This window comes from Halictus rubicundus, chromosome 3 (assembly GCF_050948215.1).
Source record: "Halictus rubicundus isolate RS-2024b chromosome 3, iyHalRubi1_principal, whole genome shotgun sequence".
Classification (NCBI taxonomy): domain Eukaryota; kingdom Metazoa; phylum Arthropoda; class Insecta; order Hymenoptera; family Halictidae; genus Halictus; species Halictus rubicundus.
In genome coordinates, this window is record NC_135151.1 from 4,166,728 (window position 1) to 4,190,803 (window position 24,076).

Genomic DNA, 24,076 nt, shown 5'->3' on the forward strand with positions numbered 1-24,076 from the left:
TAAATGTTCAAATGAATATTTATTATTTCTTTATCATTTGGTGTTACAAACGATGCTCTATGTACAGAAGTAAATGTTTTTAAAAAATGCAAACACGATTATTTATTATACAAAACTAAACGTTAATAACAGAAAAATGGGCGTATACTGAGAACACCTTGTATCGTTTTTACATTAATTATTATTGTACTACCCGTCATCAGTGTTGCATGTTGCAAAAATTGAATTACAGTAAGAGTTTGTAATATAAATGAGTTTGTTACTGAGAGATCATGTCGCATATTTGTCACTATCATTCTTCACCGAAAATATCATTGATGGGAATGCTGTTCTTCGTTGCTTTTCGCGGGGAAACAAAATGGGCTTAGCAATTATCGTATTCAACGATGTATATGTATACAATACCAATATGTGCAAACGTTACATTAGACGGATATACAAAAATGATCAACGTAATACATTTAGAGCAGAACATATCACATTTTTTCGACATAATAATTCTGTATAATCAACGATTCTTTTTATATTCACATATCCTATTATAAATCGGAATTATGCGATAATTCAGTCTTAAAGTAATTCAAAACGTAACACGGCAATACAAATTCCTTACAATAAGAAGAAGCCAACCATGGTAAGAATTTCATATCTCATTGTCCACTGACAATATTTTATTTTAACATATTCATGAATCTAAAGGATACTTGCATAAATGAGTTAAGAATATCAACACAGAATTTACAGATTCACATTATTCCGGGTCGGGCGTTGCTTGCGTATCACCTTGCGATTCTGCTTGTGCTTCACCTTGTAAATCATCAAATGATATATCGCTGTCTTTCTCCATTTTCTCTTTAGATTTTGCATCGGGTACCCAAAGCCCGCTTTGAATACATCGCTTCATGTGGTGGCATGCATCTGCTGGAGGCATCGTCGCTAATGTTTCATGCAATAGAGCGATATCTTGTGTTTCGAAACATTTTTGTAGGGGCTGAAAGAATATATCATCATTGCAATAAATGTGTTCAAAATTACGGAAGCATTCTTGTTTATTATTAACACTCTCTACCGGAAGCCTTTTAATATAATTTTCAGTAATTGCACTGTACCAAAAGGAAGCTTAAAAAGCTTGTTTTACATAGTAATACCAAAAGAAATGATTAATTTACGTTACGCAAATTGTTGGTTCACGATTGAAATTGCTATTGCTATTCAAGGATCCATTAAAAAGTCCTTAGCCATCGATCATAAACTTTCCAAAATTATGGAATAATCGTCGTTAGATTGTTAACATATTATATTCTGCTGTACCTCTGGAAGACTTTCGAATACTTCGAGTGGATCCAGACCCCCAGGACCAAGACGTGCTTGTTTTTCTTCCTCTTCAGCTTCTTTGAGAGCATCTGCTATTTTCTCTGCAGCTCTCTTACGTATCCTATCTTTGAATGCCCTAAGTTCGTCGTCGAAGGAATTTTTATATTCGACTTCAGCGATCTGAATGCGACTGAAGAAGGAACCTACGCATGCTCTCGGATCGACGTCCAATTGCTTTGACAATTCCAAGATATACTGCACGCATATGCATTGATGAGCGACATGTTCCATTAAGTCGTGTTTCTGCAAAGAATATTCTTGTTAGTACAATTGAGCCTTAATAGCAATTCAGATTTCTAATACAAATAATTAAGTATGTCCTCACTTCTTCCATTTCCAAATTAATACACCAAATCACTAAATAGTTTGCCGTGTTCTCACACACCAATTGTGGGTTCTCAGTCAAAAATTTCTTACTGTCGTCGTACTTCCGTAACATACCAAATGTTTTCAATTTCTTTTCATTCTCTTTGACAAACTGTTTGAGCTTCTTCTCCTTCTCTTCATCCGACAAGTCAGAGTCATCATCTTTACGAGTTGGCCTTGTGTTAATCACAGTCTTGGTGAAACCATCCTGACCAATAGTATCTACATTCCATGGTGTTAACTTCTCCTTCTTCTGCATTTCTTCTTCCTTTTCTTTGATCTTCTTCTCCTCCTCCTCGAGATCTTGCAAAGCCTTCCTCAATGTACACGCTAGGTCTCCAAAATCCTTCTTTTCGCTTTCTAGTCTTGTAAGCTGCTCTTTTGTATTTTTCAATAGTTGTTGTGTTCTACGAATAGATGAGAATTATAGAGTGACATGGATTTATATTAGATATCGTATTAGATAATATATACAGTGTTCGACAACAGGTCAGATGGTTCTTCATGATAATATATAAAATAAAAATCGAGATTAAAAATATTGCAATTTCAGTTTTGTTTTTGTATGCAAACCAGCTCCGATTTTCACTTTATATTATCCTGAAGATTCAGTCCTTAAATTTTCTCTCAACTATTGCTGAATACCCTATATAAGAACAATATATTCAAGATCAATGTGCTTCACAAAAGAAATGAATTAAACATACTCTGCCTTCTTCTTTTCAAGCTCTGTTTGTTCTCGTCGTCGTTCTTCCATTCTCTCAACTCTGGCTTGATGACGCCATCTGAATAGTGATGGTGTATCAATGTTTGGATGAGTGTCATCTTCATCATCTGAGATCTAGCGAGAAGAAATTTGAATTCATTTATTATTTACAAAGAAAAAAGCATTCTGATCATAGTAAACAGATCCAGTTTACATATTGTAGTATCTCAATAAAATTAATTAATATTAGATCGAAGTAATCAAATAAATTGTTTATCCATAATGAAAATTAAGCATTCGTGTGCATTTAACGGTTTGATATATTTTAAAAATAATTGTAAACATGTATTTTATTATGCAATACATGGGAAAGGTAACAGTTCAAATAAAAATGGAAACGTTAGTATCACTTTACTTGATCGTGCTAAGTTCGCTTAGAATAATAAATAAACTGTATTTACGAAGGTTCTACCACCACTCTAGAATATTCCATAAGTATACTGGACCAAAATGGAGGTGCTTACCTCGATATCTTTCCACTTGCTGTAGTCCACCATTCTTCTCCCGGTAGAATATAATTCGTCGCTATTGCGTTCTTATCGAGTTAGATATTCGCCAAGTATAACCGCAATAGAAAATGTCTTCTCACTTTCCTTGAACGTAGAAACACGACGCCCGCACTTGGCAAAGTTCAATTGTCAACTGCACTGACATGAACACAGAACTCCTACATACATAGGTATCTCTTATTTGCACGAGATACTCCGATACTCGTTCGATGTGCCAGTGTTTCTCAACTTCGTCAATTTGAAAACCTGCGGTTTCATGAAAAATTCAAAGACATTGAAAAATTGCATTGAATAGAACAAAATAACATAATTAAATAATACAATTGCATTCACAAAAGTAAATAACAATTTTCATCGGACATTTTTAAAAAAATTGGATTGAGATTATTGAAGGGGGGAATCTTTTAATTAAAATTTAAAAGTTGAATATACATATGTTGTAGAACGGTACGCAAATTCTGAAACTAATTATCTATATTTAGCCTTCCCATTATGTTTTTATTGTTTTGATAGATATACCGTGTGCGCGTCAGATGATGGCTAGCAAAGTTTATTCGCTCTAACTCTAAGATGATTCCTCGGCCAATAGTGATCCCCTGCCATCGCGCGCATTGTCGCTATTGGCCGAAAAATCGTCTTACAATTAGAGTTAGAACGAATACACTTTGCTAGCTATCATCTGGCGCGCGCACGGTATGCAGTAATATGAATGTACTGTACTGTAGCTTGTGTACATAGTCTGGTGTAGTCCATTCATAACACATGGAGTTGACGGGGCGTTTGTAAATACCGCAAAACTGATTAGTGGTCATGAAGAATAGTTAATATTGTTTTTACTGAATGTACGTGGTACATTGACGAAAATGATTGGAATGCGAATGAATGCGTTTAACGATACGGGACTTGGTGAACCGGAACAAGATGCAAATACAGCTCTTATAGAATTAGACAAAGGTGTGTTTATATTCTGTAGCTTTGTTTAAATCAAGATTTCCTTAATACTTATCAAAGGTTTTCAAATTTTGCACATAACAAATATTAATAAGAATTTTATATTATACATATATTTATTGTACATATATATTTTATATTATACATATATTTTATTTTATATTTTATATTTTTGCAGGTTTGCGTTCTTCGAAAATTGGAGAACAATGCGAAGCAATAGTGCGTTTCCCGCGATTATTCGAGAAATACCCTTTTCCTATATTGATCAATTCTTCCCTGTTGAAGTTAGCTGAGGTTTTCCGCACTGGCAGTAATTTTTTACGTGTCTGGGTGCTCAGGGTATGCCAACAAAGCGAGAAGCATTTAGACAAAATTCTGAATGTTGATGAATTTGTACGCCGTATTTACAGTGTGATACATTCTAATGATCCAGTTGCCAGGGCTTTGACTTTAAGAACACTGGGTAGCGTAGCTGGAATTATTCCAGAAAGACAGCAGGTAAAACATAAATTAATGAGTTAAAATTATATTCTATATGTAAAAAGTTCAATATGAAAAGTGCCAAAATTTTTAAGGTTCATCACAGTATAAGAAGGTCATTGGATTCTCATGATTCAGTCGAGGTTGAAGCTGCAATATATGCAGCACAAATGTTTGCTGCACAATCGAAACTGTTTGCTGTCTCCATGTGTAGTAAAATATCCGACATGATTAGGGGACAAGCAACACCAGCATCAATGAAATTGCAGCTCATACCTATTTTGCAATATATGCATCACGACAGTTACACAGCTTCCATGGTATGCAAATCGTAGGAATATTTAATCTCCAATATTTTGAATATCAAATTCGTTACAGGTGAATAAACTGTGCATGGAGCTCCTAGCTAATTATCCAGCAGTTGAATTTGTTAGGGTGACACTAAGTGCCTTAAGTACTCTAGCTTCTGCAACATTGATCGATATTCCACAACAAGTTGTGCTTCTATTGCGGTATCTACAAGATGATCCAAGATTATCTATCAAGCGTCATGCTCTGCATTTGTTGCACAGTTTGGCAAGGAAAGGAGCACATCTGTGGCCACAGGGTGCACTCAATAATTTAATAGGTAAATATAACGTGTATATATTACGTCAGTGCAAAGAATCATGCCCGATTCCATGTTGTATTTGAATACGAAATTGGGCACGAACTTTTGCACTAATAGTTTTATATTGCAAAGACAGATTTTGAATAAACCTGAAATTTTAGAGAGTACCACAACCCTTCTACAAGATGGTGCTGGAAACAAAGATCTTCTCATTAGAACACTAGACGTGATCGAGGTTATTTATCATTTATAAAATTAAATCAAGAAATTGTTTACATGTTTGAAAAATTAACAATAAATTTTTGTATTCTAGGTGCTCAGTCAGAGTGCAGTAACGTGCGATGCAAATAGGGAAGAAGGAAATCCTTTGTTGTCTCTATGTGTAAGTGCTTGTTACTCTCCTGACCCTTTTGTAGCAGTAAAAGCAATTACGATTTTATCGAGAGTTGCATGCTACTGGTATGTATTCTATCATTGGAAAGGTTTAATTACTTAATAGAGGTTTATGTATTAATTCCCGTTTGCAGTTATGAAGAAGGTTTACCCGCCTATGGAATACAAGATGTTGTATCTTGTCTCGAATCTTTAACTGTATTACTAGCCCTGGATGACAAATATCTGCATCAGCTGAGAGTGTGTTTGCGCTCGACTGTGAAGCTGTGTTGGGCACAGCCTACTCATTGTTCTGTATTTGTTGACGCTATTGGCGGCACTCTTTTCAATACAAATAGCGAAGGTGGTCAGAGCGAAAGACAAGCGGTCGCTTTGTGCGAAGCTTTGGGCGCCATTGGAAGTCTAGGGGAAAACACTTTACTTCCACTTTTACCAGATATATTGGCGAAGCTCAAACAGACTCTACACGTGCATACAAAGGTGAAAATCAGCAAAATTAGCACAAGCTTATTAACCCGTTGAGTGCTTGCCTTGCAGTCTCTAAAATTCTAATCAAAGTAATTTATTGAATGAAATCAAAATCAAAAAGTTGAAGTCTCCCATTTTTGGTAGACGTGGTACTCAAAGTGTTAAGAAGCAGACTCTATATGTAATATTTCTTTTAAAGGTCATGTTATGCACATTACTCTTCCAAATGGTGGCTGGAGGCTACGAATGGAACACAGAATGCACAGAAGCGGTGGAGGAAGTTATCAGGAATGTGGATGGCTGGGCCAAGTACCGAATTGCACGAAGTGCTGCGAGATACGGTCACCATACAATAGCAACCCAAATATTTAAAAGTCTGAAGGAAACAGTTGCATCCGAACAACTGCACTTCTGGTTGTCCGGTTTAGAACTAGTTACAAAAGCTGAAAGTCACCTCATGTTTGTATAGTCTAGATTTATCAGTTATAGATTTATTAAACTATTAGGTCAGTGCAAATGTATTTTCATTTCAAAAATGTTATTTTTTATAGGGAAAAGACAGAGGATACGGAGAGCAAAGTGAAAGTGTACATTGTAGAGAAGTTGAACGGAGCTATTGCACGCTATGCGAGTGCATGTGCATCGTTGAAAGCCGCTAGCACGCCTTTACGGAGCTTACAGTTTGCTAGCGAGTATTCGAAACTCCGTTGTGAGTTTCTTCAGGCTATTGTTCAACTGTTACATTCGTGCAGGTAATGTATCTGTCGTACTTACAACAATGCATATTAATAAATGAACGAACATATTTTAGGTCACTTTGCACAGCTCCGCCACCAGCCATTGCAGTTACGGTAGTACTTGCGACGAAGGATGACCTTCAGCGTTATGGTCGTGTAACCCATCAGGTATTTCTGATCTTCTCTTCTTATAATCCACCAGAATACTATTTTTCCCAAGATTTTGAAGAACATACATGATTCACAAAAGGCATGATTTCAATTTGCATGACAAGCGCAGATAAAAAAGTTAAAAATTGTGATTTTTACATTTTTCTTTGTAATTGCGATCAATAGCAATTTCAAAAAAAGATTTACACGCACTTAAACAATTTATTTGTTTTTAAAGGGTGTACGAATACTTTTTAAAATATTTTAAGAATACTGTTACACTATTCTCGACCTGTTCAAATTATTGAAAGATAAAGTTTGGTTTTATTTCTGTTTTCTTCTTGCAATTGTCTTGGGAGATTGCTATAATGATTATTGTATCCTTTTCAGTTACGAAAATCAGCCCAAGAGTTGAAGACTTGTGCCGAGAACTATCAGAAATTATACCAATCGGCTTTTGACGCTGATCCCGGTTCATTGGCAAATATAAAAGCGTATCCTTTACCAAAATGTTTAGGGTGAGTCAACAAGAACTTCTATCTGAACTCGGATGAAGTCTAGATTCGGAACACGGGCTAAAATAAATTTCAGTATAGTTTTCTTAACCGAGCACGCGTAGATTGCAAGAAATGTGTCGTTTGTTAGCGAACAGCGTCGAAAGGGTTTGCGGTGGTTCAGGAATCTGTACGTATCATCAGAGCGACGTAAACTTCGACTTCGGTGACACCGTTGAGATGCGTCAATTGGCTCGATGTTGTACAGAACTGCGACGATTGGCGCCACCCTGGATAAGCGAGGGAAAGAACGCGGCTATCAGTCACTCCAGAGTGAACTGTTTGATCTCGCAAGTGATGCTACTTGCTGGGAAGAAAATGAGATTGCCGATACCTCGTTACTACTTCCAGTCATTACAGTCGACGACGGTAAAGTTGTCCGTCTCACCGCAACCCCGTGTACTCGGTGAACCTGTTTCCGTGCCTCAAGGTAGCCAATTGGCGCTCAAAGTTGAGGGAGTACTGCGACACGGGCGTCGAGCTTCCCTTTACAGGTCCGTCGCCGCTGTTTGCATTTCCATTTCCACCACTCCTCCTTCGAAGATCAACGCTGACCAAAAGGTGAGGTGGCTGCGCCAAAGATTCAGAAATGTTGCCAGGAACACTGAGGTTTTAACACTTTAGCTACTAGAAGCTTGTTAATCTTTTTACCAATGTTTATATTGAGTATAGTAGTCATGAAAGGGTGGCAATTTGTGGCTCAAGCAGTTGCCGTGTGATTTTCTTCACAGCTAAAATTATTAGAATATTTATCTTGTGTGTACACTTGGTTCAATGATCAAGAAACGTTTTTCTCCGCAGGATTCGAACGCGAACGAACTGCAGCAAACAGTTACTCCGCATCGTGACTTCTTCGCCTGCGAGTTTTTGCTGTCCCTCGGAAGCAATGCGACGGGAACGACAGCATGCGCAAGCAACAGCTCGAGTGTAAACAGCAACATGAACACAGGGGGTGGGCAGTACCAGGTCACAGCGAGCGCCAGTATACTTGACAAGGATGGCAATGTTTGGAAGTGTGGTCCGCGTTCCACGCTGCAAGTTAGAGTACACGAAGAACCAGCCAAAAGAAAGCTTCCGTGAACGAATGTTTAAACAACGTTGTTGTTGTACATAGCGTGTTTGTACATTGAAGTTGAGCGAAGAGTTTACAATAAAACCGTGTCTGTTTTCAACTGAGAAAATGAGCGTGAACTTTCTTGACTTCATAATTTCTCTTTAATTTGAAGAATTTATATTTATTGAAACCTGTTGCAGGCACCTTGACCAATATCCTGAATCACTCACTTATATCACATTAAAGGTTGTGTGGATTTAAATAATTTTTATTTGTTCAAAGTTTTGTTGATACTTGTTGCATTTGTCTTGACCAATCTCCTGAATGATTTAACAGATTTAAGCAATTGCCATTAATTTAGAGTAATATTGAAACCTGTTGCAATTACCTGAGTAAATCTTTTCATTCGCTTACTGTATTGTGATCTTCACGGAAAAATGATGCAATAGTTATGGTCTCTTCAACTACTCTAAAAGAAACCACCCTTTCCCTCGTATATATTACCGGAATTAAATAATAGCACTTTTGTAAATAAATTTCTGACTAAGGGATGAAGTTCTCCGTTCATAACGGACATGTTTTAAAGTTGTAAAAACTAATCACTAGACTGTGGATCTTCGGGCATTTATGACATGCACGTACACATTAGTAGAATAGAAGGAAATGACTGTATCAACCAAAATGAACCCTCTGCACTCGACTACGCTTACTGAGGACAAAGACATGATCATGTCTCATTTAAATATCAAGTGGGAACATAATTATTTCCATAAATAATAGAAAAATGAATGCGTTCATATTTAGAAGTATAGAAGAAGTAGAGGTATATTTTATTTTATATTGATTGTGTGTCAAAACAAGCTTGTTTTCTTCATTTTAACACGCTGAACGTCACGGTGGTCACTAATGATCGTCACAAAATCAGTGAATATCGATTTATCAATGCTGAAATGAACTAGACTATAGTGTAAGGTGAGACCTTCGTTATCAATTAACTGATCATTGCTATTAGTAATGCCGATCGCTTCCACGAGTAAAACAGGTGAAACGCACAAAGTTCGCGTGACAGTCAACGTGTTAATGTTTATAAAACAACCCGTGTAAGTGAGAGCTCGCAGAAAGATCTACACATATAAGACTTTCCAGATTAATAAAATGTAAATAGGTTTGACGCTACAGAACTCTTATGGTTGCAGGTAGTCAAACAATTAAGAATCGTTTCTCGGAGCGGAGCGCGGGAGGCCCTTATGATTATGCGAGCGGTATCATACGAGGCGTGTTAATGAAAAGGGGGATTCCCGGTAATCGCGTGCCACGATTGTGTCTGGCGGACTGCAATTTTCCGTGGCCTACGATTGGCCGCGTTTTCGCAAAATGCGAAAGCGGTTCGATGTGCGGGATCAGGGGGGAGGGGACAGAAGGGAGAAAGAGAGAGAGATAGAGAGAGAGAGAGAGAGAGAGAGAGTGAGAGTGAGAGAGAGACAAGCAAGCCCCGTGAGTCGATGTGCGGGCAGACGCGCCACGAGAAGGCCCATAAAAGGGAGACCGCGAGGGTGATCGGCGCACAGTCGCGCACCGTCTGCCCGATTGCACGGCACGCGGCATCCCTCGGCGTCGCGGCGCGCGAACCTACGATCGTCATCCCCCTGAAGAGCAACAGTTATGCCCTCAGATCATCCCGTCATTGGCTGACACGCTCCACTGTCCAAGCATCACGCGTGTGCGCGCGGTAAGTCGCTTCCTCCTCTTAGCTTTTTTTTTTCATTTCTTTCCACTTCATTTCATTCTTTCACTTTTAATTTTATCTTACACGATTGTTTCACCACAGGCTCTCTCTCCCCCCTGTTAACCCTTCTGCAGGCAACTGGACACCTGGGTATCCGGTTCTCCATGGGGTTTCTTAATCATTTTTATGTTTTATCGGGAAGACGATCATAAGTTTAACGCTAGATTTACGAGGCATGTGACGATTTTCATCTTATACGTTATAAGAGGATACATTGCAGTTTATAAAATATTGTGACTGTGTGGCTGTGGTCGACATAAACGCCGGCATAGCGAACATGTTAAGCAAGTTTTGAATACCCAGTTGTTTCTCACGAGTTTGTTTATGATTTAAATAATAGAGATCGAAAATTGAAGACTAAATCTGAGTGTTGTCTTATAAGAATAACAAAAGAGAGTTCATTTAGATTTCAAGTGGGTTTTGATTATTCAAGTGTTTTATGTGAATGCATCTTTAGAATTTCAATAAATATGGTGTGATAGAAATCTGAAGTAGATCATTTAATTTATATGGGACAGTTTCATTTTTAACCCTTATGTCAGTACTACATTGATATTGTACTAGATCAGTGCAAAAGTTCGTGCCCGAGTTAGTATTAAAATACAAGGAATCGGGCACGGATTTTTGCAGTGATTTAATATAATATTGTACTTTATGGTTCCTACATGAGAGGAAAATTTTACAATTACCCAAGGATCTGTTTGCCGACGAGAATATTCACCAAATTTTGAAAACAAATTGATGGTCGGTTGGTGTAGTAGATATTGACACAAGTTTGTGAAAGTGCTGAGTATTCAGATAGGGGTTGAAGCTGCTGTATACATGTTGGTTGCCTACATAAGGGGTTAACACCCGAATTTAGCTGTTTATCAACAAGAATATTCAGTAAATTCTAAAAACTAATTGGAAGAGAAGGTACCCGGGTGTTGAGAAATAGGGGTTGAAGCTGATGAGTGTATCTTTGGTTGCCTACATAAGGGGTTAACACTAGAACCACCGTGCACTAAAATTTCCCAAAAATAGCAAGGTTGTATTTATTTATCCTGTACAAAATTTTCATTCCAATACGTAAGTGAATTAACGAATAAATTAATTTATTCTACAATTTTCCATGACAGTATCTACATAGTTTTAGTAGAAAGTCATTTTACTGGTCCAGTGGTTGCAGTGTTAAATTTTTATAAAAATACGTACTTGGATAAATGAATTTATTCTAAAATCGTCCACGACAGTGTCTTTATAGTTTGAGTAAAAATTTGTCATCTTACATGTATTTATTCGACAATTTTTTACAAGAGTGTTTTGATAGATTCTATAAAATATTTCGATAAAAATCATTTTTAACTGGTGCGACAGTTCCAGTGTTAGATATGATTCTCTTTGATCGTTTGCGGGGTGCAACTGGTTTTCAGACTTCAAGCAACCCACCGGAAACAGTATCCTTAATGCATGATAATGGACTGTTCTGGATTTCGAAATTACTGCTATTTTCTAATCTAACCTTTGTGAATTAAGGAAAAGGGTTGGGAATTGGATTAACTGCTTCTGTAATGCTATTAGGAGTTGTAGCCATTGTAACCGAGTATGCGAACTATACTCTTGTCTTTACTCTGACTGGAATGATTACCCGTTTAATTATTCTGAAATGATTTTTAACAGCGAATTACCCTTAGCGGATTACGATTCAAGTATTTCGAACCTAACATTCAAACATTTTCATTTTAACAATTTTACCCCCCAACCCCCGTAGGATATGTGACGTGAAGATGCGAACATACTGCAGCGGGTGTTCGGAAAACAGTGTGCAAAAAGACCTTCTGTGCGCGAGTCTATTGTCTTCATATTTTGAAACACATTAAAGCAATCTGAGCAGCGTATTTCAAGAGCTCCTGAACAATTTGTGAATTTCCTTTATTTATTCGGCTCACAAATCTGCGAGGCAAAAGTATTACTGTTTAGTTCTCGAACTCGTTCTGCATCTCGAAATTGTTAATTATCAAAATATAAATTCGAAACGACAAAAATTAGTCTCGACATGGAGAAGGAAGAACTGCCAGTAATTAAGGTATTTATTCAGTGAAAAATCCAATATAATATGTCATCGAAACGGACAACCGGGCTCGACGCCTGGCGATCTCGTAAATCAGCGTCGAGCAACGCGAACTTTTATTTCTATGTCGAATCGCGATTACAGTAGTCGCAGTTGTCATTACCGAGCGAATCTGTCGGAATCTACTTTTGCATATTTGCCCAGTTTCGATTCTCTGTCGATGGACAAAGCGATTTGATTTGGAACCGAGTGTGGAATACACATTGTTTTGAATTCGCGACCATTACCCGTGGGAACTTTCGACTTTTCCGTTTCAATTTTCGAGGGAGTTTCGCGTGCTCCGGCATATCGAGCGAACTTGAAATTTCAGTTTCTTGATAGGTTTCTCACAAACTCCCGAGGAATCGTTCATAAAACGAAGCACCGGTAAAGCGCGGGCGACCGGGTTTAATGACACCATTCAGACGAGACAAGCGCCAAGAATTTCCGTTTTTCTCTCTCTCTCTCTTTCTCATCCTCCCCTAAAACAACTTCCTCTGCTGGCGCAGAATGACCGATATTTCCGACTCCAATTAAGCGACGTAAATATCGCAGTGAAATGATTACCGGGGCGCATGCAATCGCAACATTTTTGCAACGCAAGAAACGGCGGTTAATTGAGGCACGAAGTGTGTTTTGCTCGAATCGGGCAACATTTTTTCTGCGTCGAGCCCCGCGTTCAATTCGCTCGATTGTTCACGCTTTCGTTTTCAATACGCACATTTAATTGCTGCGCGATGTTAATGGTCCGCGGGGACAAAGGGTATACCTAAATGGAGAGGAAGAGCGTGTGCTTTGTCAGATTTGAAAAAACCGAGGGATACGAAGCAGATCCCCTTGAATTGATCAGTGTTTGATTTTCATTTCTCTGATATACAAAGTTCTCGGAGAACACGGATCACATGGAACGAGAGACAATTATGCTACGAGGACTACCGTTGGCTCGATTTCGATATAGTAATTCCGCGCGAACCTCAAATTTCAACTTTCAGTAAGAAGTGTATAATGAAGTACATTGAAATCTTGAAGATCCATTGTTTTCCATAGACTTATTCAATCTAGTTTCAATTTAAACCTAAGCTCAAATTAATTGCGCGAGCTACGAATTAATTTGTACACCTAATGGTGGCACATAATGAAAACATTGCTTGTAAGTTTTTCAGTTCGACTTCTTTAAAAGAAATTAATTTAAACCTCTGCACGCTATTGGTTGTAGCACAGCGATTTAGAAGATGCAGGAAACAAGTTGCTAGAATTTGAACATCGCTCAGAAACGTTCGAAGAAAAAGAATCGGAGAAGAATATTTCTAGTTGAAAGAATCTCAAGCAGTAAAAAACAGAAAATAAATTCTGAAAAATTTAGACAGACCTTATGGCTAGAGTTTTATGAATCTGTGGACGTCGATATTTTATTTTCAGCTTTGTAAAAATTCGCAAAGAAAAGAATTTCTATTCCGTGTATTTTGTATTCTGACTATTTTTATTTTATCGTATCTTTGTGTTGTTATTTTTTAGACCGTCCGTTAGATTTATAACCCTACCGATGTTTTCAAGAAGAAGTGGAAAAACATTCGTTTGCCTGTAGTTTCCCAATCGGACCGGGAAAGAAACTTCGTTTGCCAGTGTAAGGGATTGATTTGTCCAGTAAAGTTCGCGGAAATGCTTGTATCGACCTTCTTAGGGTTCTTAAGAAAATGGCGAAAGTTAGCGACGCAGTCGGTGTATAATTAGCAGGAACCGGTGAACGAGGAACAAAGAAATATTAGAGTACTTGTACAGGGTGTTCCAAGTTCGGCTGAGCGAGATGAAAGAAAACGCTCCGCGAGAATAGACCTTTGGTAGCTTTGTTCGCGAAGTTCGCTCCTCTCGCCTCCCCCCCCCCATCTGGAAGTATGGAATGTTTGACGAGAATGATAACGGATTTGCCTTCGCTCGGGAACAGTATCGTGCTCGCGGAACATTCTTCGAAAGATAACCGACAGACCCGTAAAAGTCGATCCTTTCGAACAGGTTCGACGAGGGATTCTACGTTGACGGGGAGGGTAGTTAATAATACACTTGATCCGTTAAATAAACTAACGGCAAATGGCTGTCGCGTGTACGCCAACAGAGCCGGAAGTGTGGACTCGAGTAATCTAATTAACGAAAGCGGGGCCGTAAGCGTTTTCACCAAATTTTAGACCGCCGACGAAAACTGGTGAACACGATTCCAAGGAAGTTCTTCTTCGCATCCAAATGAGCCTATTGTAACGCGCGTTTTTCCGTCCGCGATTCGAGCATTGAAAAGTTTGAAAATTTATACGGGAATACATTCGAAGATTGATGCGAAGCTCCCTGACATGGTCCGCGCTTTTCTCCGAGCGAACGATCGGGATTTCGCGATTTTTCAACACGACTTCGAATTTTCTTTTCAATCAAAATGCATCTATCATAAAGTGCGTTCCTCTAGCTTTCATTCGAGCCCCCGAAAGTTTGAAAACCCCTACAGGAATACATTTTCGAATCGACCTGAAGTCCTTCTCTGACCTAGAGGTTGGGATTTCTGATTTTTACAACGCGATATCGAATTTTCTTTCGAAGCACAGCGGTCCTATCGCAAAGTGCGTTCTTCGCACCCTTATTAATTTGAGCCCTCGGAAGTTTCGAAATTCCTACGGGAACGCATCTTAACACTAAACATACCGAGCCTTAAAAGTGACTGATACATGGTGTCTTATAAAAATGGCGAGATTGAATTTATTTGAATTTTGTGCGGTTCGTATTATAATACATGCTCTGCTAAATATATTTCTTTAATCATTTCCCACGAAAGCATCTTTATAATTTCAGTAATGGTAAAATAAAAATCTGGATCCGGTCATTTTGACCGGCGGTGTTAGGTTTAGTGTTAACCAGTTAGCTGTTGCGACCTCTTTGAACAATGTGTACCTAAGTTGCGTCGCAAAAATTAACCGCTGTTTGAAATATAGCTGTTTCGACGAGTATACTCGTCATGACACAAAATATTGACATTTCTTCATGACGAGTATACTCGTCAGACACAGTTAATCGATTTTCTCTCATCGTATCAAATTCGGTAGGTGTGCTGTTGCAATTGACAATTAATCGTTCGGAAAATTACCAGGTACTTAATCCGCGCGAAGAAACGCGGGCGAATTTATCAGCGGCGACAGGCACCGACGATGCCCGCGTTAACCTTGTTTCGCGAATTCGCGGAAAAAGCGCGTCGCCGTCTCGAGCATTTTCTATTCGAAACCGTTGCACCCGCTGCCGGCATCCAGGCCATAGTCCTTCGATTCCTCGGCATTCTGCATGCGAATCAGTGCACGCTCTTTGATCACGACTATCCGGGGAACGAGCGGTGTCCTTTGATCCGGCGATTTTGAAACCGCCTCCGTAACTCCGTGTGTAAATTTCACGCAAAGCGAGCGTGTACATCCCGCAAAGTTGTTTCAATTCGTCTCGACGTCGTTCCCGAAAGCGTGTAATTGCTTTTTTCCCCTCTCCCCTCTGTCTCTCTCTCTCTTTCTCTCTCACTCTCTATCCCGTCATCCCCATTCCTCTAGCAACCCCCTTTGAACCCCTCCCGGGCCACCAATTATCCTCGCGCATGATTCGGGGTATGGCACCGTTTACACGCCGCTCTTTCGCGCGGATACGGTATGAAGACTATACTCGTGTAGCATAATGTACAATGACTGTACTGCGAGGCGGTTCCGCACTAAGCATTGCGGTTTAAGCTGCACGGACGATGTATGTGCCCGTGATTTCGAACTACGGGCTGGCTCCCCGGGACACACCAGGGCAGCAGAGAGAGAGAGAGAGAGAGAGAGAGAGAGAGAGAGAGAGAGAGAGAGAGAGAGAGAGAGAGAGAGGCGTAGTAGTTGTGCTAAATGGTTCGCAAACTAATGCTCAAAATTCGGGCAATGTCACGACGATAGCGTGAGAGAGGTCGCGAAGGGGACACGCCAAGCCCGAAACGGACCTCGCCGAAATGGGATCGGGGCGCCGGGAAATTCGGGCTGGTAGTAACCGATGCCCTGGAAGATCCTCGGCACAAACTTTCCAAAGATTGAATTAAATAAAACTGCCTCTTCCGGTTACTCTTTTCGCATCTCTCCTTCCCCCGTTCTCTCTCTTCTTCTTCTTCTTCTTCTTCTTCTTCATCCTCCTCCCCGCTGTTTCTCTGGACTACTTTGTTCGCTCAGCCGTGCCAAACGAAACGACTTTCGCAAAAATTAGCAGCGAATTTCAACGGGTTGCTGGATTTGTATCGGTCGTCGATCGACAGGAGGCTCCGCAACTCGACCGGATGTTTAATTCGTTCATAGTGTTTGAAGGATTCCCGGAGCAAGGATCAATCGATGTGATAAAAGTTGAGAGCTCGGGTCGGGAAGTTTCGAAGATATTCGTGTTTCTCGTGGCGAGTGTATTTAATGTGCTTTAAAAATATAATTATGGCAGTATAATCTCTCATTTCTTAATTTACACTGAACATACCCGAGCACTAATACACCGACCTATTGCCTTATAAAAATTAAAAGATTGAATTTGCTTAAATTTTTGACAAATTTTTGTAGTAATACGTTTCATGTTAGTATAGTAAAAACAATACATATTTTTGGATTTAAAGAAGTTTATGAGATCTGACGCTATTATTTATCGATTTACCTGGTTAAGTAGGTTATAGTAACGTTCATTATAGTAACATTAATTTTCCAAATGTCATTATTTTTCTGATATTTGATTTTCCTTTTAAATTGTTGACACTATTCTTGCACGGATGTAATTAATCGTTTCGGACAAGCTTAATTTTGATCTCTCCTTCACCTAAACGTCTATAAAGCATTTTCACACAAAGATCAATAATAAAATCAAATTGAATTTTGATGATAGTTCATATATCATTTTCGCATAATAATTTCTTGCTACTTTTTCATGTTCCTGTTCGGTGTCATCCTCGCAAGTTTTCCTCGCTTTGTTTCCTCTTTCACGTATCAACCCTGTTTTGTTTATATTTCGTTCTGTCTCCTTCGCTGTATCGCTTGATATCTGTTTGTATCGTCTGTATGCTTTACCGAGGGCCCATGACTGTTTATTTGAATAAACAAGCACGTCGCTGAATTTTTTCCCGGATTTTCATTTCGCCCCCCTGGCTATCGTAAAGTAGTTTACGAAAAATGGCTTCTGCATAAGACGCTTTGATTTTGTACGGCTTTTATCGTGTCGATATAACGGTCAACATATTAAGGAAAGCTTTTCATACGCTACTCCGACGAAAATTCAATCATTTTCTGCTTTAGAGCGTACGGTCTTACAATTCTCTAAGATTGTAGGCCAATTTGTATTTTTGTTTTGACTGTCAGATTAAGCAACCCAAATCATTCACCACGTTATTCAGGGATGGTGCCAATTTTTCACCGCATTATTCAAGGATCAGTGCAATGTCTGTGTTATCCGAGAGTTATTGCTATTTTTGATCGTGTTATTTGGAGTTGCATACTATTTTTTTCCGCGTTATTCGGGGGTGCATACAATGTTTAACCGTGCTATCCGAGGGTTACTGCAATTTTTGATCGTGTTATTTGGAGACGAACGGAATTTTCGACCGCTTTATTCGAGGGTGCGTATAACTTTCGACCGTGCTCTCCGCGGGTTATTGCAATTTTTGGTTGTGTTATTTTGGGGTAAATGAAATTTTCGATTCTGTTATTGGTGCACAGGGTTATTGCAATTTTTGATCGTGTTATTAATGGGGCGGATGGAATTTTCGACCGCGTTATTGGGGGGTGCATATAATTTTCGACTGCGTTACTAGGGTGTGCACATAACTTTCGACCGTGCTCTCCGCAGGTTATTGCAATTTTTGGTTGTGTTATTTTGGGGTGAATGAAATTTTCAACTCTGTTATTGGTGCACAGGGTTATTGCAATTTTTGATCGTGTTATTTTTGGGTAAATGGAATTTTCGACCGCGTTATTGAGGGGTGGGAGGGTGCATACAATTTTCGACCGCGTTATTTTGGGGTGCATAGAATTTTTTACTTTGTTAGTCGACGATCGTTCCTATTTTTTACCGTGTTGTTGCAACGCAGCGAAATTTCTTAATCGTGTTATTTGGGGCTGCACTCTACTTTTTTCCGCGTTATTCGGGGGTCTATATAATTTTCGATCGTGCTTTCCGAGGGTTATTGCAATTTTTCGTCGTGTTATTTGAGGGTGAATCAAATTTCCGACCACGTTATTCGTGCTCAGGGTTATTGCAACTTTTGATCGTGTTATTTTTGGGTGGATGGAACTTTCGACCGCGTTATTCAGGGGTGCGTACAAGTTTTGACCGTGCTATCCGAGGGTTATTGCAATTTTTGATCGTGTTATTTGGGGGTGGATGGAATTTTCGACCGCGTTATTTGGGGGTGCATAGAATTTTTGACTTCGTTCTTCGACGATCGTTCCTACTTTTGACCGTGTTGTTCAAACGCAACAAAATTTCTTGATCGTGTTATTCCGGGATCGTTGCAGTTATTAACAGTGTTATTCAAGAGCGGCGAAAAATTTTGTCCGTATCATTCGGGGTTCGGTTTACAATTTTCGACCGCGTTATTCGAGGGTAGCGCAACGTATGTCCATATTATACAAGCGCGCAAGTGATTGGAGTATCGTTTTACTCAATCGTTGCTCGCACTCTCATCGAGTATTTCCATAAAATGGAAACACATTCTCGTTATCTTCATCCAATTGCGAGCATCAAGAAATTCTCAAGTTTCATTTAATTACACGAGCTTTCTTCACCGAGAGAGCGAAAGGGACGAAGAAAGAAAGGGAGGGAGAGAGAGAGGGAGAGAGAAAGTGGGAGCGAAGGGGGAGAGAAAAAAGGATGGTAAACTCGGTCCCGGACTGAATGAATTCTCTTTCGAACGGCGTTACGTAGCAGCAGCCCGTCGAGCGCCTATTGGATTCGGTGTAGTTGTAACGGGAAATGGGAACAAGGTTCAGTTTATTTTTCTATGCATAGCAAATCTCATTTCCTATGTACCTGTATGCGAAACAGATATCTTATTCCCATCCGTGCAATCAAAAATACAAGATTCCGTGGATATTCCTCTATACACGGTATCCTCACACACACACACACACATACACACACGCAGCGCGACGACATCTGCGAAAAACTATAAACTCGTTTCAATCTTCTGATTTACGTGTCCGCGGTCGTCCGGATCGTTTACGCTACTAATTGCGACGATTTATTAGGCCAGCTTGGAGATTTATACGAGCCAGCACGTAATCTATCGGCACGAGGCATATAATTTACAATTGGTTTTTATAATCGGCCGGCGATTAATCCCGTTTACGTCGGGCTGTTATAAAAATCGACAAATCTGCCCCCCGAGTGAGAGCTAGCAAAGCGAAAGTTTCCTAACTCCTAAATCCCGGTCTAACACCTCCTTCAACCCGACTACACTTAATGTACCGTGATTTACGACCCCCTTCTTTTTCCGACCACCCCCTCCACAACCCCCAACCCCCCGTCGTAATCCAGGTAATTGCCGTCGAATTTGAGCTAGTTTCCTTTACGACTCCGACTCTAAATCAAACCTCGTTTATTACACAACTATGCTACGAATTTGTATAAATCCATTGAACACCGGCGAACGAACAATTAGGCTGGAACTAATTAAAACGTCGACCGACTAACATTTTATTCGAATCCGAAGAGGCTGAGAGTGATCGAGACAATTGTAAGAGTTTATGCGAACTGTGTGCACAGTAAATACGGGAAATGTACGGAAAAGTTTACACTATTGTGCTCAATTTATTTATTTAATATTTCAGTTATAAGAAAATTTTTAGGACCTGAAGGATAGTGTTATAATTCGTACGGTTGTTTCATCGAACTAGTTTCCGAAAAAAATTCTGCACATGCATGGAATGTCCAGAATTGTGCATGATATTTGCAAATATGCGAAATCTGTGCTCCACGGAAAATGAAAAATATGTTTTTGGAATCGTGAAAGAAATTTCTGTCGAATTCCCGTTCGTTTCAACTTTGCAGTTTCCGTTCGATTAACCCTAAACACGGTTCCAAATTGATTTGCATACGGAATTTTATCGCGAAATTACGTTTTTCGATGTCTGTCGACTGTCTGCGTCAATCGATTTCGTTGAAATTTTTAGAATTTATATAATTGAGACAAATATACAAAATTTCTTGTATGTGTCACTCGACAAATTAATCCGTCTATTGTTATGGAACTTTTACCTGTATATTTATGACATTAACCTGTTCAAAATGAGTCCAAACACGGTACAGTTTCGATCAAATTTACTTGTATAATTCTAGATTCCTTCGACTGATTCGCATAACCGAGGTTCTACCTCATCGTGGATTAAACATGTAAATAGGATCCAAACTGTGTCATGTTGGGGCTCGTTTTAATCAGAAAAATTCAACGAATACGTTGGTGAAATTTGCAGAATAAAATCATTAGAAACAAATTTGTTTGATGTTTCGCTTCTATGTACGGTGCTAAGTGCAAGCGATCAAAAGGAACACAGTTTGTGTACAATGAAAGTGACGCTTTGGTGGCAAAGTTTGCACAAAGATCGAGGCGTTACTGTGCTCCGAAAAGCAACACATGCGTTGTTACGGGCCGGCCGAGTTAGAAGCACTTCGATAACGATTGACGCGAGTATGAAACGATTGCGTAAAGGATTCTCGGGGATGAACAGGTTTTTTCCGCTGTTACGAAATTGGCTGTATAACGCCCGGAGGCTATCGTCCAATTAAAACGCATTTTAATTTCATTCGGTTTGGTTCGACGGTGTTTGCGATGGTCGGCTTTCAAAACAGCGGCTTTTCGCCAGCTGGAAATTGCGTAACCGATGATAAAAAGGATTTGCGAGCGATTAGGGGGAGGATTCGTAAGACGAGCAAACATAGGGTGACTCACGGGGAAGATGCGACAGAACCCATCAAAACTGCGTAACGGAACCGATGGAACTTTTGTTTGCATATTTTCAAAACAAAAAAACACTACGATCGATTTCTATCGTGGAAGAGAAAAAAAAAAGCGATATGGTTGAATCGAATAATCGAACGTACACGGATATTCTTTCTGCACGCCAGGTGGGCGGTGAGCGGCCATGTTGTTGTTTTTAACTTCGTTATGCCTAGTTTTTCAATTGTGCATACGCAACATGTGATTGATGTTCGCCGGTGTTTTCGGGCAGGAGCATGCATTCCACCGTTCCGGAACATTCAAAAAAGGTAAACTCGAGAGCTTGCTTCCCTTTAATCATCGCTTCATAAACCATTCGATATTTTACTCCAACGTTGTACCGTGCAATCTCGAGTCTATTGTAATTTTAGTCGCGATGCTCGCAGATTCGACTACGAAATTCGCAATTTTTTAATTTCTACCGCTATATTGTGATATATTGGAGAGCATACATGCTCGGTTTCAAGTGTCATGGCGCTCGACAAATGGGACTCGAAAATTTGAATCTATTCTTCTGTCTCGCAGAACACACTTAAAACATCTGATCTAATGGAAACAAATTTGCCCAAAAGCGTTGCGCTGGCAAATTGATCTATTCGACAGAAAATCGCCTGGATATCTCTCGACCTCTTTCATGAAGCGAATCAAAATTTCATTTCGTCTCAGCGGTTATATATTTCGCCAGGTCAGTCGGGGTCTAGCGAATAATTCAACGTAACAGTCGTTTAATTAGGTGCAATGAGGAGTTTAAGACGTTCAGACGAAAAGTTCATAAATAAACGGTTCCAATCGTTTGTAATTGATCTAATCTAAATGATTTCGTACTTCATCTACCTAAGGCGTACAGAAAGGATTTTCAATTATTATATTACACAAAGTATATTTGTGTTGTTGGCGGCGTACAAAACAGTTTTTCTAATAATATTCCCAAGAAAAATTGTTAGATCAAGTTACACCATTGTTATTTGCATTTTTCTTATTTCATTTTCACGAGATTTACAGTAAAGAATTCACCACATGCTAATTTTTATGCAAAATAAAAATCGTCTATTAATTCTAAGGTATAGAAGCCACATAGACATGTACTTCTTCTCTTCATAATTTTCTACAATTGAAAACAACGCAACAGTATTTTAAAATTCTTCAAATGTTTTTCGATATATTTATTTTTCGCATAAATGCGTAATATCCGCAGTTTATCAACCCTCCGTATGCTATGCCGGAGTCATTCGTGACCCGTAGCGGTCAATATTTACAACTTTATTCCGATATAAGACGACGCTTTTCATTTCGAAATAAGAAGATCGCGGTGTCTCCTCTTTTTCTTCTTTATCCGAAATACGACGAAAGCCGGTCCCAAGCTGTCGCCTTATATCGAAAGGAAACTGCAGTGAAATATCGGTGTGGGTCAGAAATGGCTCCGGCATAGGCCTAGAACTCGCAGGAGTCCGAGGGTTGATAAATCAAAATGTATCGTGAACAACAAAGAATATTTAACCCTTTGCACTCGAAGCTATTTTAACTTCAAAACGAAATATTTCTTCCGATCTAGAATATTTCTCTTCTATATATTTTTTTCATGTTATACGTACGAAAATGGTGCAATTTACTCCTACAATACTGAAGTGTTCAGCAATTTATTAAATACAAACGAATTTAACAATATAAAAAATATTTTGAATAATGATACAGTAATTTTTAGTAGCGCCTTACAGTCGCCATTCGAGTGCTAAGGGTTAATTATCCGAGATGCTGAGAAATAAGTTAGCGGGTTAACGAGGGAGGGTAAGACAATTTTGCATAAACATTTCCAGTCCGATGACAGTGCCGCCATCGTTGAAGCATGGTTCCTGAGCACCTGGCGTATCAAAGATTCTTACCTAATTAACGATCCACTCATGCGCCGCAAATTGAATCATCTTATCTTCTGTTCTAACACTATTTCCGCTTCCGTTGGTTGCACCCTCCGGTCGCGTAGGGCACATAGGGCATACAGGGCTCGCGTTATATGGGGAAAGTGACGAAAGTGAACGACAGGAATAATGGACAGGTTTGGGTAGGGTGGCTTCCCGTTCAGTAGGGGCATTTGTTCCGCTGACAGTAACTTGTGCCCGTAATAAACATGCCGTGCCAGCGGATTGACTGATGATACTGTTCGCCGTTGGATGTTATTGGTTGCCTCTATAACATTTAACAGTATTCAATATCTCGACAGCGGTCCAGTAACTATTCCCGTTGCGCTTCGTCGCTCTAGCTCTCTCTCTCTCTCTCTCTCTCTCTCTCTCTCTCTCTCTCTCTCTCTCTCTCTCTCTTCTTCTTCTTCTTCTCTTTCACTTTCTCGCTTCACGCTGCTTTTTACATTGCGACGTCGCGTCGTGTAAATTTACTCTCACCCAGGAGTTGTGGCTCACAAGAAATGGACGTTTACCATCTGGAACTAAAAATGGCTCTTTTTTTCACCCTTATGTCAATAATTATTGACAATGAAGTTGCACCGTGTAACTTCAACGCGTATTTTTATGCCTCGGATATAAATTAATCTGTGATCGTTAGACTGAAAAACGACCAGATTAAATAAACAACTGTCAAGGTGTTAGAAGAATTTAAGGATATGTATTTCATTATAGTTGACTGTTTTATTAGAAGAAGAAGTACATTTTCATCTATCTTGTGTTTGTTACAGTTGATTCGGAATATTTTTATTTTACATAAAGATCCGCAGTCCAGTAATTATCCAAATAAAAATCTGCAATAATAATTTGGCAATTTGTCAAGAGAAATATTGAAG

The 24,076-nt window shown here is 39.3% G+C and overlaps 3 protein-coding genes across 3 annotated transcripts in view; 2 read left to right on the top strand and 1 right to left on the bottom strand.

Annotated features, from left to right (window-relative positions):
* Nucleotides 1–3,186, bottom strand: Cdc37 (cell division cycle protein 37). Its single transcript, XM_076784914.1, has 5 exons — nucleotides 2,971–3,186; nucleotides 2,448–2,581; nucleotides 1,700–2,147; nucleotides 1,312–1,617; nucleotides 1–991 (listed from the first exon to the last, which is right to left on the bottom strand). The coding sequence occupies exons 1-5, from the start codon at nucleotides 3,001–3,003 to the stop codon at nucleotides 752–754; spliced, it is 1,161 nt and encodes a 386-aa protein (XP_076641029.1). The 5' UTR covers nucleotides 3,004–3,186; the 3' UTR covers nucleotides 1–751.
* A 552-nt stretch (nucleotides 3,187–3,738) lies between these two features.
* Nucleotides 3,739–8,550, top strand: Ints7 (Integrator complex subunit 7). Its single transcript, XM_076784920.1, has 13 exons — nucleotides 3,739–3,969; nucleotides 4,145–4,464; nucleotides 4,542–4,766; nucleotides 4,825–5,074; nucleotides 5,218–5,291; nucleotides 5,370–5,515; nucleotides 5,584–5,929; nucleotides 6,117–6,376; nucleotides 6,469–6,669; nucleotides 6,729–6,822; nucleotides 7,195–7,298; nucleotides 7,424–7,919; nucleotides 8,160–8,550. Exons 1-13 carry the CDS (start codon nucleotides 3,879–3,881, stop codon nucleotides 8,436–8,438), a joined length of 2,886 nt encoding a protein of 961 aa, XP_076641035.1. The 5' UTR covers nucleotides 3,739–3,878; the 3' UTR covers nucleotides 8,439–8,550.
* Nucleotides 8,551–10,020: 1,470 nt separating this feature from the next.
* Nucleotides 10,021–24,076, top strand: part of LOC143352437 (lachesin) — a 90,529-nt gene continuing 76,473 nt past the window's right edge. The window contains exon 1 of the mRNA XM_076784921.1: nucleotides 10,021–10,141. The gene's annotated coding sequence lies outside the window, so the exon portion shown is untranslated. The remainder of the gene's footprint in view (nucleotides 10,142–24,076) is intronic.

What these genes read in the sequence shown, in the direction of transcription:
- Cdc37 (XM_076784914.1), bottom strand. Translation starts at nt 3,003, where the DNA reads ATGGTGGACTACAGCAAGTGGAAAGATATCGAG. An exon ending in CTTGAAAAGAAGAAGGCAGA is followed by an intron (nt 2,148 to 2,447) that starts GTATGTTTAATT and finishes ATCTATTCGTAG; the next exon opens with AACACAACAACTATTGAAAA. An exon ending in TTAATTTGGAAATGGAAGAA is followed by an intron (nt 1,618 to 1,699) that starts GTGAGGACATAC and finishes TATTCTTTGCAG; the next exon opens with AAACACGACTTAATGGAACA.
- Ints7 (XM_076784920.1), top strand. Translation starts at nt 3,879, where the DNA reads ATGATTGGAATGCGAATGAATGCGTTTAACGATACGGGACTTGGTGAA. An exon ending in TTATTCCAGAAAGACAGCAG is followed by an intron (nt 4,465 to 4,541) that starts GTAAAACATAAA and finishes AAAATTTTTAAG; the next exon opens with GTTCATCACAGTATAAGAAG. An exon ending in TCATTGGCAAATATAAAAGC is followed by an intron (nt 7,299 to 7,423) that starts GTATCCTTTACC and finishes GAGCACGCGTAG; the next exon opens with ATTGCAAGAAATGTGTCGTT.